We start from the raw sequence: 12,500 nt of genomic DNA, 5'->3' as shown, positions 1-12,500 counted from the left end.
CAACACAACCTGGTAAATAATCCTGTTACATGAATATTTTGTCATTATTTTTGGAAAAGTCTTTTAGTAGGTTTTTTAGCCACAAAAGCAAGGCAGAAATGTAACTAGATGTAGTACCAGTGCTGGCCTGTAGGCACACTATATACTGAATATGTGTGTGTGTGTGAATCATCATAATAATCATGTTAATTTAGGAGACACAGTGGAAAAGCTTGACTGATTTTAAATAGTTTCTGTTAAAGCCAGACTTCTGCCTTCAGTGGCCAGCACTGGTACTGCATCTAGAGTCACATTTCTGGTAGACTTGAATGCAGTCCTTAAACCCTCGTCTGTAAACGCTGTGTGTGCAGAGCTGCAGCTGAAGGCAGCGGAGTTGAACCAGACCCTCTCACGCAGAGATGGAGCTCCAGACAAAAGCCTGAACCAAATGAAGCAGGAGATCCAGGCCATGCTGGCTGAGATGAGACAACGACAGCTGGGGGGGAAGAAGGGCATCGCCGAGGAGGAGCTGGAGTACGGACGCACACACACACACACACACACACGTCTTCTGTTTTTTCTAAATACTTCTCATAGACATATTTACATATATACAAAAATGTATTTGATAACATTTGTTTAGAAATTTCAAATGTAAAACTGTGCTGTGAGCTGATCCTCCACCAACATGGAATGTTGGGAAAAAACTCATCAACTGTCTGAGGTTGACAGTAACTTAGTTCTTCTTTAATTCCCTGCCTCTCCTTTTGTCTCCGGTCTTTGTCGTCGTTGTTGTTGTCGTTGTTGTTGTTGTTGTTGACTGAGTCACGATGCTGGAGCTGCAGTTTTTTTCCCCCAGAACACGATGTGTTTTTTCCCACTTTGTTCCTCTCACCTATTGTTCCTCTTAAGACTTAGTTAGTTATCAAACAAATTAGTAATCAACCCTCCTGGCTCCTCCTCCTCCTCCTCCACCTCCGTCTCACCCTCTGTCTCTGAGCCGTAAATATTGACGAGGTCGATGAGTTGATTAAAAGTTTTGCCGCCAGGGCCAAAAGTGGAGGAACAAAAGACACAAAGACGATACAAAGAGCACGGACGTGCTGCGGTGTGAGAGAAGTCACGGAGGTGGAGGAGAGACTCTGACAGACAGACAGACAGACGGGCAGGGAGGTGTGGAGGCGGAGCAGAGAAAAACGGCCACGGTCGCTGCTGCTGAAGGACACGTGCGTCAGTCTGTGGTTTATTATTCGACTCCAGCCTGAGGTGAGGTTTAATCCAGAGCTGAGGCGGAAAAACAAAAGTAACGACAGAAGCCAGAAGAACGCGTCTGACACTGTTTTCTGTAGTTTTACTCAAAGCAAATTCGACTTTTTTTTCCCCCATCATGTGTCATCTGTTAGCTATACCTTCCTAAAAAAAGCCGTCTGTAAGTGAGGTTTGAACGGGCCTCTTATTTGATTTCGTACCAAGTCGTGTTCATTTTCACCCCCTGCTCTGTTGATGTCCCCACAGGGTTCATTAAAGTTTCATCAAATCCATTCATTACTGCGCATACATTCCCACAAGTCTGTGAGAAATTGTCCTCTGAGTGATGTCAACCCGGGGACACTATAGATCCGTGTTGTTTTGATCAACGCTGAAGTGGAAAAACAAGGCTTATTAGGAGACGGCAGGGTGAACATATGATTAGGAAACTGATTTCAATACTAATACCAATGTGAGAAAAAAGAATAGCATCAGGATAGCATTTAAGCTAAATTTCCACATTACACTTTTTAGATTGTATTTCATTATTTTAAAAAAGTTATATTTTCATGTCACTCTTCCAGCTGACTGACTGACTGTTGTTTTTTTTTTGTTTTTTTTTTGCCCATCAGTCCTGTCTGAACTCTGACCTCTGGGACTGTTGAATTAAACTGAATGCACACAGTCTGTCTGCAGTGGTTAGGCTGCAGACAGACTTATTTTCTGGAAATTCTTTCTCCTATTATCACACTGTTATGCCGTGGCGTGCATTAGCACATATTGCCTCAGCTTCCCGTCCAATCACATGCGAACGCAGAGCCATTAGTTGGGCCATATTTGAAATGTGTTTTTTTTTTTTTCTTTTTTAACTTCTACAATTTAATCTAACAGAGCCTCAGGGGTCAATAGAAGAAAATCACCAATTTCATTCCTGCATTTCAACATTCACTCATATGAAGTGATTATTGTCTTTGCACAAACCCAGGCTCCGTCACGCATCACAATAACGGTTCCCGTCTGCGCCTTTACTCATTCCACTGTCCTACTTTTTAAAGCTGCCACAACAGAAACATGACAGAAATGTAGAAGTGAAAAAAAAAACGAACCCTTTCTGTCGTCCTCCCAGGCTCGCCGAGGAGCTGTATCAGAAAGTCAAAAGATTATTCGGCGACCCCCATCAGGCCACAGAAGACCTGAAAGCTGAGGTAATTACAAGCTCTAATCTGCACTCATTAAGTCTTCTGTGTTTCCTAATGAATGACATTAACCTAACGCTTCCTGATCTGCCTCTGAAGATAAAAGGGAAACTCATGGACCACGAGGGGAAGCTGGAGGAGGCTGAGGAGCAGCTCCACGCTGCGCAGGGACAGACCAGGCAGGCCGGGTCGCTGGCTGAACAGAACCAGGCTAATCTGGCCGCCCTGGAGGTACGGACGTGGAAGAGCAGGGATAAAAACCAGAGATTTCTCCCTGAAATGGAACATCTCGGTTGTCCCTTTAATTCCAAAGACACTTCCTTTTCTCCCTCTAAGCCTTTTGCGTATGATTCATCATCAGCGGCAGCAAAACAACAAGCATTTATCAGAGAATATTATGCATGGCCTGGAGGAAGAATCCTACAGTACTGTGTACTGTATGTGCAGTACTGTGTCTTCATTCTCTCCTAATACTGTATCTCTGCGTGTATGGCATCAGCCCTGCAGACATTTCTTTAGTGAAACGCACCAGAGAGTCAGACATCGTCACATTAATCACCAGAACTTGGTCCTTTCTTCATTTTCAAAAAACTGAGCCGTCAGAGAAATAAAGAAAATCCTAAAACAACAGCCATCCAGCTCGTTAGAACCTGCGATCTTTAGTTCCTGTGAACCCAGTCTGTCAGATGGGTTAAAGGCAAAGAGTAATTTCTCCTGTGTAGTGTTTATAACGTAAATCAAATCAACACCTGCAGTGACGCTGGGTGTCAGAGGTCCAGCAGCCTGTAGTTAATGAAGCTTCATTTCTATATTCCTAATGAGTTTTGTTGTTTTTTTTGTTTTTGTTTTTTCTTTCAGAGGAAGCGTTCTGCTGTAGGACTGGTCAAAAAGGAGGCGCAGGAGGTTCTGGGAGAAGGAGAACGTCTGCTGGATGAAGCGAACCAGCTCTCTGACAACATCAACAAAGAAGTGGAGGTGGAAACGTCACCAAAATGACATGTTGAAAAACACAGACGCCGTGGTTTCTTTGTCAGTGACCTGTGGTGTTTGTCTCTCCTGTTAGGACCTGGAGGAGATGACCAATCAACTGGGTCCTCTTCATAACCAGCTGGACAAGAAAGTCAGTCACCTGACCCAGGGATTGACCGTGGGTTTGACCAATCACGTGCGTGATGCTGAGGAGCACGCCCAACAGCTGAATCAATCTGCAGCCATTTTGGACAGGTGAGCCTTGTCCGACACTCCACCAAAAAGTAACATGTTACAGTACTCTGATTACAAATACACTACAAGTACTGTAGTTATACTTTTATTTTCTTCATCCATAAAAACTAAAACCCTGAACCAGATCCTAAAATGATCACAAATTCATTTCACCAACATGAACCAAGATCAAGAACTTCTCTTTTTTTCTCCTTTGTCCTTTACAAATTCATTTCACCAACATGAACCAAAATCCAACTTCTCTTTTTTTCTCCTCTGTCCTTTTGGTGTTTTTTTTTTTTTTTTTTCAGTATTTTGGCAGAAGCCAAAAATCTGTCCTTCAACGCCACTGCTGCCTTCAAGGCCTACAGTAACATTAAAGCCAACGTGGATGAAGCAGAGAAAGAGGCAAAGTTGGCCAGACAGAGGGCGAGCGAGGCGCTGGCTCTGGTGAGAACACGTGTGTGTGTGTGTGTGTGTGTGTGTGTGTGTGTGTGTGTGTACAAAAACACAACAAGTAAAATGTACTTTCCTATGAAATACAGTAAAGTAATTTAATTTAAATATAGCATCAGAATAAAAAGTGTGTGTGTGTGTGTGTGTGTGTGTGTGTGTGTGTGAGTGTGTGTGTGTGTGTTGCAGCAGCATTAATGTGAGCCCATTCTGTCCATTAGTCATGGCTCAGAGATCAAAGCTCTTCTCTGTCCTTGGTTTTTACCTTCATGTTACCCTTCTTCACCTTTCATGTGTGTGTGTGTGTGTGTGTGTGTGTGTGTGTGTGAGCACACACACACACACTCACACACACACACACACACACACACACAAACATGTCTGTGCAGCATATTTTTCAGTCCTCGTTCTTTTGCTTTTGAATTAGAAAGTCATTTACTTTTTTTATTCCTTCATCCAGATTTCATCACGTATTTTTAAATACCATTCCTGTATCTTTATTTCAAATAATTATAGTCCTAAAAAATATGTGTAAAATCTGAGAATTTAAATGTAAAAACAGAGTCCACATTTGAAACTGGGCGATAACTACTGTAGTACCCAACAAATACTACTACAAATACCTCACCAAGTTGATAACACTGTGGAGAAATATCTGACCAAGGAGACAGAAGCAACAAAAGTCAAATCAGCACCACGGACAGCTCCATCGTAGCTGATCTGAGGCTTTTAGCTGCAAAAAGAAACTCTACAGAATAGAAACAACAGCTGATAATTCTTCAAACACATGTACCTCACACTTCAGTTAGTAAACCACACAAACATGTCCCTGCTGTGTGTGTGTGTGTGTGTCTGTGTGTGTGTGTGTGAAGGCCTTGGGTCCAGAGGTCCCGGTGAAGGAGGAAGCTCAAGCTGCTCTTCAGAAGAGCCAGAGGCTGCTGAAACAAGCTAAACAGCTGCAGAATGATGTCAGAGGTAACAGGAAGTTGACTCTCTCCTGTCAGAGGTTGACTTTTTTGTATTGTATTGTATTGTGTTCTCTGTCCCTGATGAAAGCAGGGATTTGTTAGTTGTTACTGGAGAAAAGGTTGATTTTATTTGTCATTATCCATTTTTTTTCCGTCCATACCCAACTCGGCCAAGCTTTTCATTGGCTGCCTTGGCATCAGATCGAACGGCGGCGCTCATTTACTCCGCGTGTGTTCATTTTGTGTAGAGAATGCAGACAGCGTTGCGGGGCTGAAGGGCAGAGTCAAAGCTGCGAGGGACAAAAGCAAAGACCTGCTGAAAGCTGTGAATGGAACCATGGCAACACTCAACGCTTTACCCAACGGTACCGTGTGACCCTACAGCTTCATGCAGTCTGTGTGTGTGTGTGTGTGTGTGTGTGTGTGTGTAAGTGGTTCAATACCATTGTGCACATAAAGGTCAGATACTGGGGTAATCTCAGTTTGACACACCAGTACCTGCAGATTATAAACTTTATATCAGACGATGATGTCAGTGGCTGACTTTGGGAAATTGTTTGTTTTGTTTGTGGAGTAAAAGCTATAAAAAAGCAAGAACATTCATGCTAACTTGATAGTCTTTTTTTTAGCTTAGAAAATTCATTCATTAGTCTTTGAAATATAAGATACAAAAAACAAACTCAATGTTAGTGTTACTTAATTTTATTAGTATTTAATTTTTATTTAACCTGCCAAAAGGTTTAGCTCTTTGGCTCTTAATTACTTTATGTTTAAAACAGAAACAATATTCTCTTTTTTGCAGACACTTCAGTTAAGCTAGCAGCCACCAAGGCTGTAGCCGCAGATGCTAACGCCACGGCCATCGACGTCCTGGACCGACTCGGGGATTTGAATCTGCGAATCCACGGCTTACAGCGGAACTACAGCGAGCTGGAGGACACGGTGAACGCAGCCAATCAGATGATCCAGGACCCTGAGAAAAACAGTAAAGTTCCTTTTTAATCACACAAAGGAAAAGATGGTCAAAATGATTAGACAGATTTTTACATTTCTGCCAATTTTCGTTTCATCCTTTAACCATTTAGATCACATGTGTCAAACTCAGGCCCGGGGTCCCTAATCTGGCCCGCAGTGTAATTATATTTGGGCCTCAAGATCATATCAAATGAAACATAAAATCAAATCACCAGATAATCAGATAAAGAGACAAAATAAGAAACAAACACCACTGATGTGTGTTTTAATCCAAATTTAATTTCTAATATTAACCTTTAGTTGTTCCATATTTAATGTTTACTCAAAACTAAAATTCTTTCCATGTGAATAAATTACATTACATATTTGGAATGAGGGGAAAATTTGAACAATTGCCATCGATTTATCAATAATTATAAAGTTTGTCCCTCGACTTCAGCCCAGTTTTTAATTTCGGCCCAGTGTGAATTTGAGTTTGACACACCCCCCATGCCCCCCCCCATGCCCTCCCCGGGGGTTTAGATCGTAACCAACATCACGATAATGACTGCTGTGTAACTGTGATCTCCAGTCTAATGATCATCATAATCAGTGTGGCGCTGATTGACCTCCATGTCTGTAGTGAAGCAGTCGACAGTCGTCTGTTCAGTGACAGTAACTCCAAATCCAAACCTGATCCGTCTCCTCTCTGTCTCTCTCTCTCTCCTCGGTCCCCACAGCCATCAGTATGTATACTTCACTCACCTCCTCACCTCTACCCTCCCTCTCTCCCTCTCTCTCCCTCTCTCTCCCATCAGTGGTGCACCAATGCTGCGTTGTAATTAGCACATCACGTGATGTCGTTTGTGCACATTCAGCAGCAGCAGCCTTTGGTGAAATCAGATGAAATAATTACACACAAACAAAGTTCTGTTCTCTGAGTTCAACACCAGTGTTGGAGCACCACACATTCTTCTCATCACCACCTTCCATATCATCACAGTAAACAGTAATGGCTTCTAATAACGCCTTCTCTTCCTGCTCTGCCCGGCTGGAGCATGAGAGCATGGGAGTAAAAAAAAACATCTCTCTGTTTTTGTCTTCACTTCTGTCTCATCCAGTTTCTGAACCTTTTTTTTTTATTTCTAATAGTGAATCACGTAGGAAACGTTTCCTCCAGCGCTGAGCTGCACTAATGGATTGTCTCTTGTTGCCTCTGCCCATCCACTTCATTCTGCCTCTGTTTCTCCTCTGGTCTCGATGATCTTTGCTGCTGCTTACATCCCTCCCCCTCCTCACCCCCCCACTCTCCTCACCCGCTCTCTACCTGCCCTTACATACTGTATGGCATTAATGCTACGGAGCCGTTGTTGCCGTTCTGCGTCTCTGCTGCTGTACTTTATTCCTCTCTCTGCTCTCAGTCCACGCTGCTGGAGCTAAAGTCAAAGATCTGGAGGATGAGGCCGATAGGCTGCTGGAGAAGCTGCAGCCAATCAAAAAGCTGCAGGACAATTTGAAGCGGAACATCTCTCAGATCAAGGAGCTGATCAACCAAGCCAGGAAACAGGCCAACTCGGTAAACCCGGCCGCAGACCCATGACCGCAGCTGTAGTAAAGTAGAACACCCAAAGTTTTTTCTTCTTCTTTCTTTCTTTAATTCTGATGATCGTCATTCTTCCAGATCAAAGTTTCCGTGTCGTCGGGCGGCGACTGTCTCCGTAGTTACAGACCTGAGATCAGGAAGGGTCGGTACAACACCATCGTCCTTCACGTGAAAACCACCACACCTGATAACCTGCTCTTCTACCTGGGCTCGGCCAAATATGTGAGTACACACGGTGTACACGGATATACTTCAGTCACACGTCCACAGTAGAAAATGTATACATACTATTTTACCATAAGAAAATTAATTTTCAACTTAAAAAAACGTCATTGTCCTGTTTCGTTAGCCACCTAGCTAACATGAGGAGGTGCTTGTAAACCCGCTTATGTGCCCTCTGGGAAGCTGCGCCCCACATTTTTAAAAGCAGAGAATAATGTAATTGTCAAACCCCCTGATCCAGTGTCTGGAACCACATTAACATTTAACAGTTTGACATCTGGATGCAGGAAGTTGAGCTAACCTCGAGTGGTTAGCTCTTTGTTAGCATCAATTATCTGGTGTATCAGAGAACAGCAGCTAACATTCAGACTTTTTATCTCCGTTCATTTTCACAACAACAATTCATCCCTGTTCATTAGAACTCTTCGTGTTCTCCGGAGCTAACATGTTCCACTGAGCTGAGACTGAACTGGTGGAAACAGTTCTGCTGTTCATGGTCGTCAAACCGTCGTCTGACACTTCTGTTGTTTAGTATTAAAACATTAATCATATTCCCCCTCCTCAGCGAGTGCTGTGTGTGCGTGTGTGTGTGTTGCATTTATCATACTTAGAAAAGCCACTGACACACACACACACACACTCGTTCTAGTTGTGCTGTATTACAGGGGACCTGTGATGAAGTTGCCTTCGTTTTATAGAGTTGTGGTTTTTTTTTTTCTTGTTTTAAAAAAAAAAAACAAAAAAAAAAAAACAACTCTATAAAACGAAGGCAACTTCATCACAGGTCCCCTGTAATACAGCACAACTAGAACGAGTGTGTGTGTGTGTGTTGCATTTATCATACTTAGAAAAGCCACTGACACACCCACACACACACTCGTTCTAGTTGTGCTGTATTACAGGGGACCTGTGATGAAGTTGCCTTGGTTTTATAGAGTTGTGGTTTTTTTTTTTCTTGTTTTAAAAAAAAAAAACAAAAAAAAAAAACAACTCTATAAAACGAAGGCAACTTCATCACAGGTCCCCTGTAATACAGCACAACTAGAACGAGTGTGTGTGTGTGTGTCAGGGGCGTTTCTAAGTATGATAAATGCAACACACACACACACACACTCGTTCTAGTTGTGCTGTATTACAGGGGACCTGTGATGAAGTTGCCTTCGTTTTATAGAGTTGTGGTTTTTTTTTTTCTTGTTTTAAAAAAAAAAAACAAGGTCAAAGTGATTTTTGAGTGAAGTATTTGAGTGAAGTATTTGCGATTGATACTGATATATTTCTTATACATTTGATGTATTATAAATAATTACGGGGTTTTTTTTAATTACCACAAAACGACATACATATCATTACTACTCACTCTGAGTTCTTCACCATTAGAGTGACGACACACACACACACACACACACACACACACACACACAGACACACACGCCTGCTTGTTGAAGACTGTGATTTCTCAAGGGAAATCAGGCTAAAGCAGATAGCAACATAAACTTGGTAATTGACGCTAGGACACACACACACACACACACACACACACACACACGTATCTGCATAAACACACACCGTGAAATTAAAGGCAGTCCCTTTTAAACACCAGCGTATTATTTATGAGGCCGTTATTGAATACGTGTCAAGAAGTATTAATTACTGCTATATTAAACAAATTATACACACACTGGATCTTTGTGTGTGTGTGTGTCAATAATTGTGTAACGCTGGTTGAATATAAACGACGCTGCCCTGTGATGTGTACTCATAAATAATCACTATTACCCTGGAGAGTCGAGACAAGTGTGTGTCAACCTGTGTGTGTGTGTGTGTGTGTGTGTGTGCCTTTAATAGGGAACGTCCTAATAGTCTTTGATTTGTGTGTCTGTGTGTGTGTGGAGAGAGAGAATCAAAGGGAGAACATATGCTCAGAATTCTCTTATTAATTCTTCTCGGCTCCTTCGTAAAAACTGCGAGTCGTTCATCACCGTCCACTGACGGAGACAGATGGACAAATCCTCCGTCTTTGTACCGTGACAATGGCCGGCGTGAAATGACTTCTCCTCCTTTGTTATTCGCCAACTCTCCCTCCTGACTGAGACTCCGACGCTCCACGTCGTTTGGACTCAGCGTCGCTGTGACTGTAGTGTTGCGTAACTCTGAGCTTTCATCAGCGCGGGAACAAAGGTGACGGCGGCCGACGGACGTTAGAGGGAGAGCGGAGAGGAATGTTTGAGATCTGAAAGGATCTGGTTGTCACTGCTCACACACAAAAAAAAAGAAATAATTTTAGAAACTTTTTGGATCAGCATTAGCAAGAGTCAAAACTTCAATCTATATAATACATATAAGAAGGAAATATATACGGCTTTACTTGTAAATATTTATTTAGTAATAAAGTAAATCAAAAATTAAAATCCATCCTCACACGGAGCGCCTCTCTGTGGCTGTACACAGTATCTGTCATCGACCGTGACCTCGTCCTCTACTTCTGATCCAGTGTCTCTCCATCTGTCCTGGTTCTGTTTGTCTGTGTCCAGTGGCGCCCCCTCTGTCCACGTCTTTTGTAGACATGATGACGTGTTTGTCCTCTCTGTGTCTCAGGTTGATTTCCTGGCCTTGGAGATGCGTAAAGGGAAGGTGAATTTCCTGTGGGACGTGGGGTCAGGGGTCGGCCGGGTGGAGTACCCCCATGTGACCATCCACGACGGGAGCTGGCACCGAATAGAGGCGTCTCGGTGAGTTCATGTACTACTTCACAGACGCACCTGGTGAATGTGTATTTCACAAATATTATATAAATATAATATTTTGGAGAGTGAATATAAAGTAAATATTTTGCTCGTTTTGACTTTTTTTTAAAGTTACGTTTTTTTTGCACGAGTCAAGAGTGAATATAAAGTAAATATTTTGCTTGTTTTGACTTTTTTTTACACGAGTCGTGTTTTAGTTTCTCTGAACAAAAACTACAATAATACATTTATTTTTTTTAAAAACACATTATTGATATTTATTAAAGTATATTTATAAGTATATAAGTATAGAAAACCAAAGCATAAATGTGAATCTGTGATGATTCATGTTGAAGAACTCATCTCCCACCTCAAAAACTTCTCGTCAATTTTCAGTTGTTTGAAAACTTTCTGTGCAGTGTTGGTCAGGAAGCATCACTGTCAGGGAGTAGTACTGCAGTACTGTAGTACTGACAGCCTGTACACGTCTCTCACTGTACCCTTCATTTAAATAGAAACCATAAACCAAAATAACAACCTGAGGACATCATCCAGATCCATCCCGTCCACAGAGCTTCACATGGGAAATCTCGAGTGTGGCGCCCCCTCAGCCTGTGGCACATCATTACACAGATACAGTGTAATCTAGCACTTTCACTTTCCCTCAGTGAGAAGCTGACACGGTGCTTTATAGAGGATCCGACACGAGGCCTGTTCACACCAAGTCGACATCACACCTGCAGCACACGCTTCCCTGGCAGAGAATTCCCACCGGTGTTTTCCTGTGGGATCACACGGACTATCAGTCTTGAAAATGTTCCCCCTGCAGAAACAGAGCAGAAATACTGCTCCGAAAACAAACTCCGAGGTGGGAGATTAATCTCATCACGCAGCTCAGGGGTTCCTCGTGGTGTTCCTGTCATTCATCATCACCTACAGTTAATTAGAGGCTGTTCGTAGTACGTCAAACTCCTGGAGTCGGCGTCGATGTTTTCCAGGAATTGCACAGAAGTCAAAACAAAACAAACAATATCAATCCCCTCTGTCTGCAGGAACGGCTTGAACGGAACCATATCAGTATATCCCCTGGAAGGCACCATGGCTGGTATGATGCCGACCCCGGCGAGCGCCAACTCACCCACGACCTACACTATCCTGGACGTGGACCAGAACGCCTACCTGTTCGTAGGAGGAATAGTGGGAACTGTCAAGGTATCCGTCCTCCTCTGGCTTTGTTTAGAACGTCAACAGTCTGTCGTTCCCTGACTTATTATTGTTTCCTCCTTGATGTTTGTTTGTTTTTTTTTTTTTTGTTTTTTTAGAAAGCAGATGCTGTGAGAACGTCAACCTTCACAGGCTGCATGGGCGAGACCTTCCTGGATGGTAAACCCATTGGTCTGTGGAACTACAGAGAGAGGCAGGGAGACTGTAAGGGCTGTGTTGTCAGGTACGTCACTGTGACATGTCTCTCAAAGACATTTTAGGATGCAGTAAACACTGAAGTTTGAATGCTATAATTAATACCTCTTGAATAAAACATTGTCTTGGAGATTTTTAATTCTTTGGGAACTGATTGTAACAGTATTTAGGTGAATATAATATATAGAGGGTGTTGAAAATACAGACAGTAACAAGATGAAACCCTGGAGAATCGTGTTGCGAACTCTCTATATATTTTTCAAGTTCAAAAATAAATGAGAAATAAATATTGTTTGTCTCTTTGCAGCCCCCAGAGGTCAGACAGTGAAGGGACAGTCCAGCTGGACGGTGAAGGTTACGCTGCCGTGGGACGACCCACCAGATGGAACCCCAACGTTTCCACCATCACCTTTAAGTTCCGCACCTTCTCCTCTGAGGCTCTGCTCATGTATTTGGCCACTGAAGATATGGTGTGTAGTGTCTGTGACTGTATTTAAACATGTCAGTAACATATATATATATATATAAATAT

The 12,500-nt window shown here is 42.6% G+C and overlaps 1 protein-coding gene across 1 annotated transcript in view; it reads left to right on the top strand.

The window, feature by feature from the left end:
- Positions 1-12,500, top strand: part of lama2 (laminin, alpha 2) — a 118,329-nt gene that overhangs the window by 90,685 nt on the left and 15,144 nt on the right. The window contains exons 40-55 of the mRNA XM_025057060.1: positions 351-513; positions 2,354-2,432; positions 2,523-2,654; positions 3,282-3,398; positions 3,487-3,647; positions 3,938-4,076; positions 4,952-5,054; positions 5,296-5,412; positions 5,850-6,032; positions 6,742-6,747; positions 7,423-7,577; positions 7,683-7,826; positions 10,422-10,555; positions 11,602-11,761; positions 11,872-11,996; positions 12,276-12,438. Of these exons, the coding sequence (XP_024912828.1) occupies positions 351-513; positions 2,354-2,432; positions 2,523-2,654; positions 3,282-3,398; positions 3,487-3,647; positions 3,938-4,076; positions 4,952-5,054; positions 5,296-5,412; positions 5,850-6,032; positions 6,742-6,747; positions 7,423-7,577; positions 7,683-7,826; positions 10,422-10,555; positions 11,602-11,761; positions 11,872-11,996; positions 12,276-12,438 (2,081 nt within the window). The remainder of the gene's footprint in view (positions 1-350; positions 514-2,353; positions 2,433-2,522; positions 2,655-3,281; positions 3,399-3,486; positions 3,648-3,937; positions 4,077-4,951; positions 5,055-5,295; positions 5,413-5,849; positions 6,033-6,741; positions 6,748-7,422; positions 7,578-7,682; positions 7,827-10,421; positions 10,556-11,601; positions 11,762-11,871; positions 11,997-12,275; positions 12,439-12,500) is intronic.

Source organism: Cynoglossus semilaevis, chromosome 7 (assembly GCF_000523025.1).
Source record: "Cynoglossus semilaevis isolate Cse_v1.0 chromosome 7, Cse_v1.0, whole genome shotgun sequence".
In the NCBI taxonomy this organism is placed as follows: Eukaryota; Metazoa; Chordata; class Actinopteri; order Pleuronectiformes; family Cynoglossidae; genus Cynoglossus; species Cynoglossus semilaevis.
Note: the sequence above shows the minus strand (reverse complement) of the source record. Positions and strands in the feature narration are given on the sequence as shown.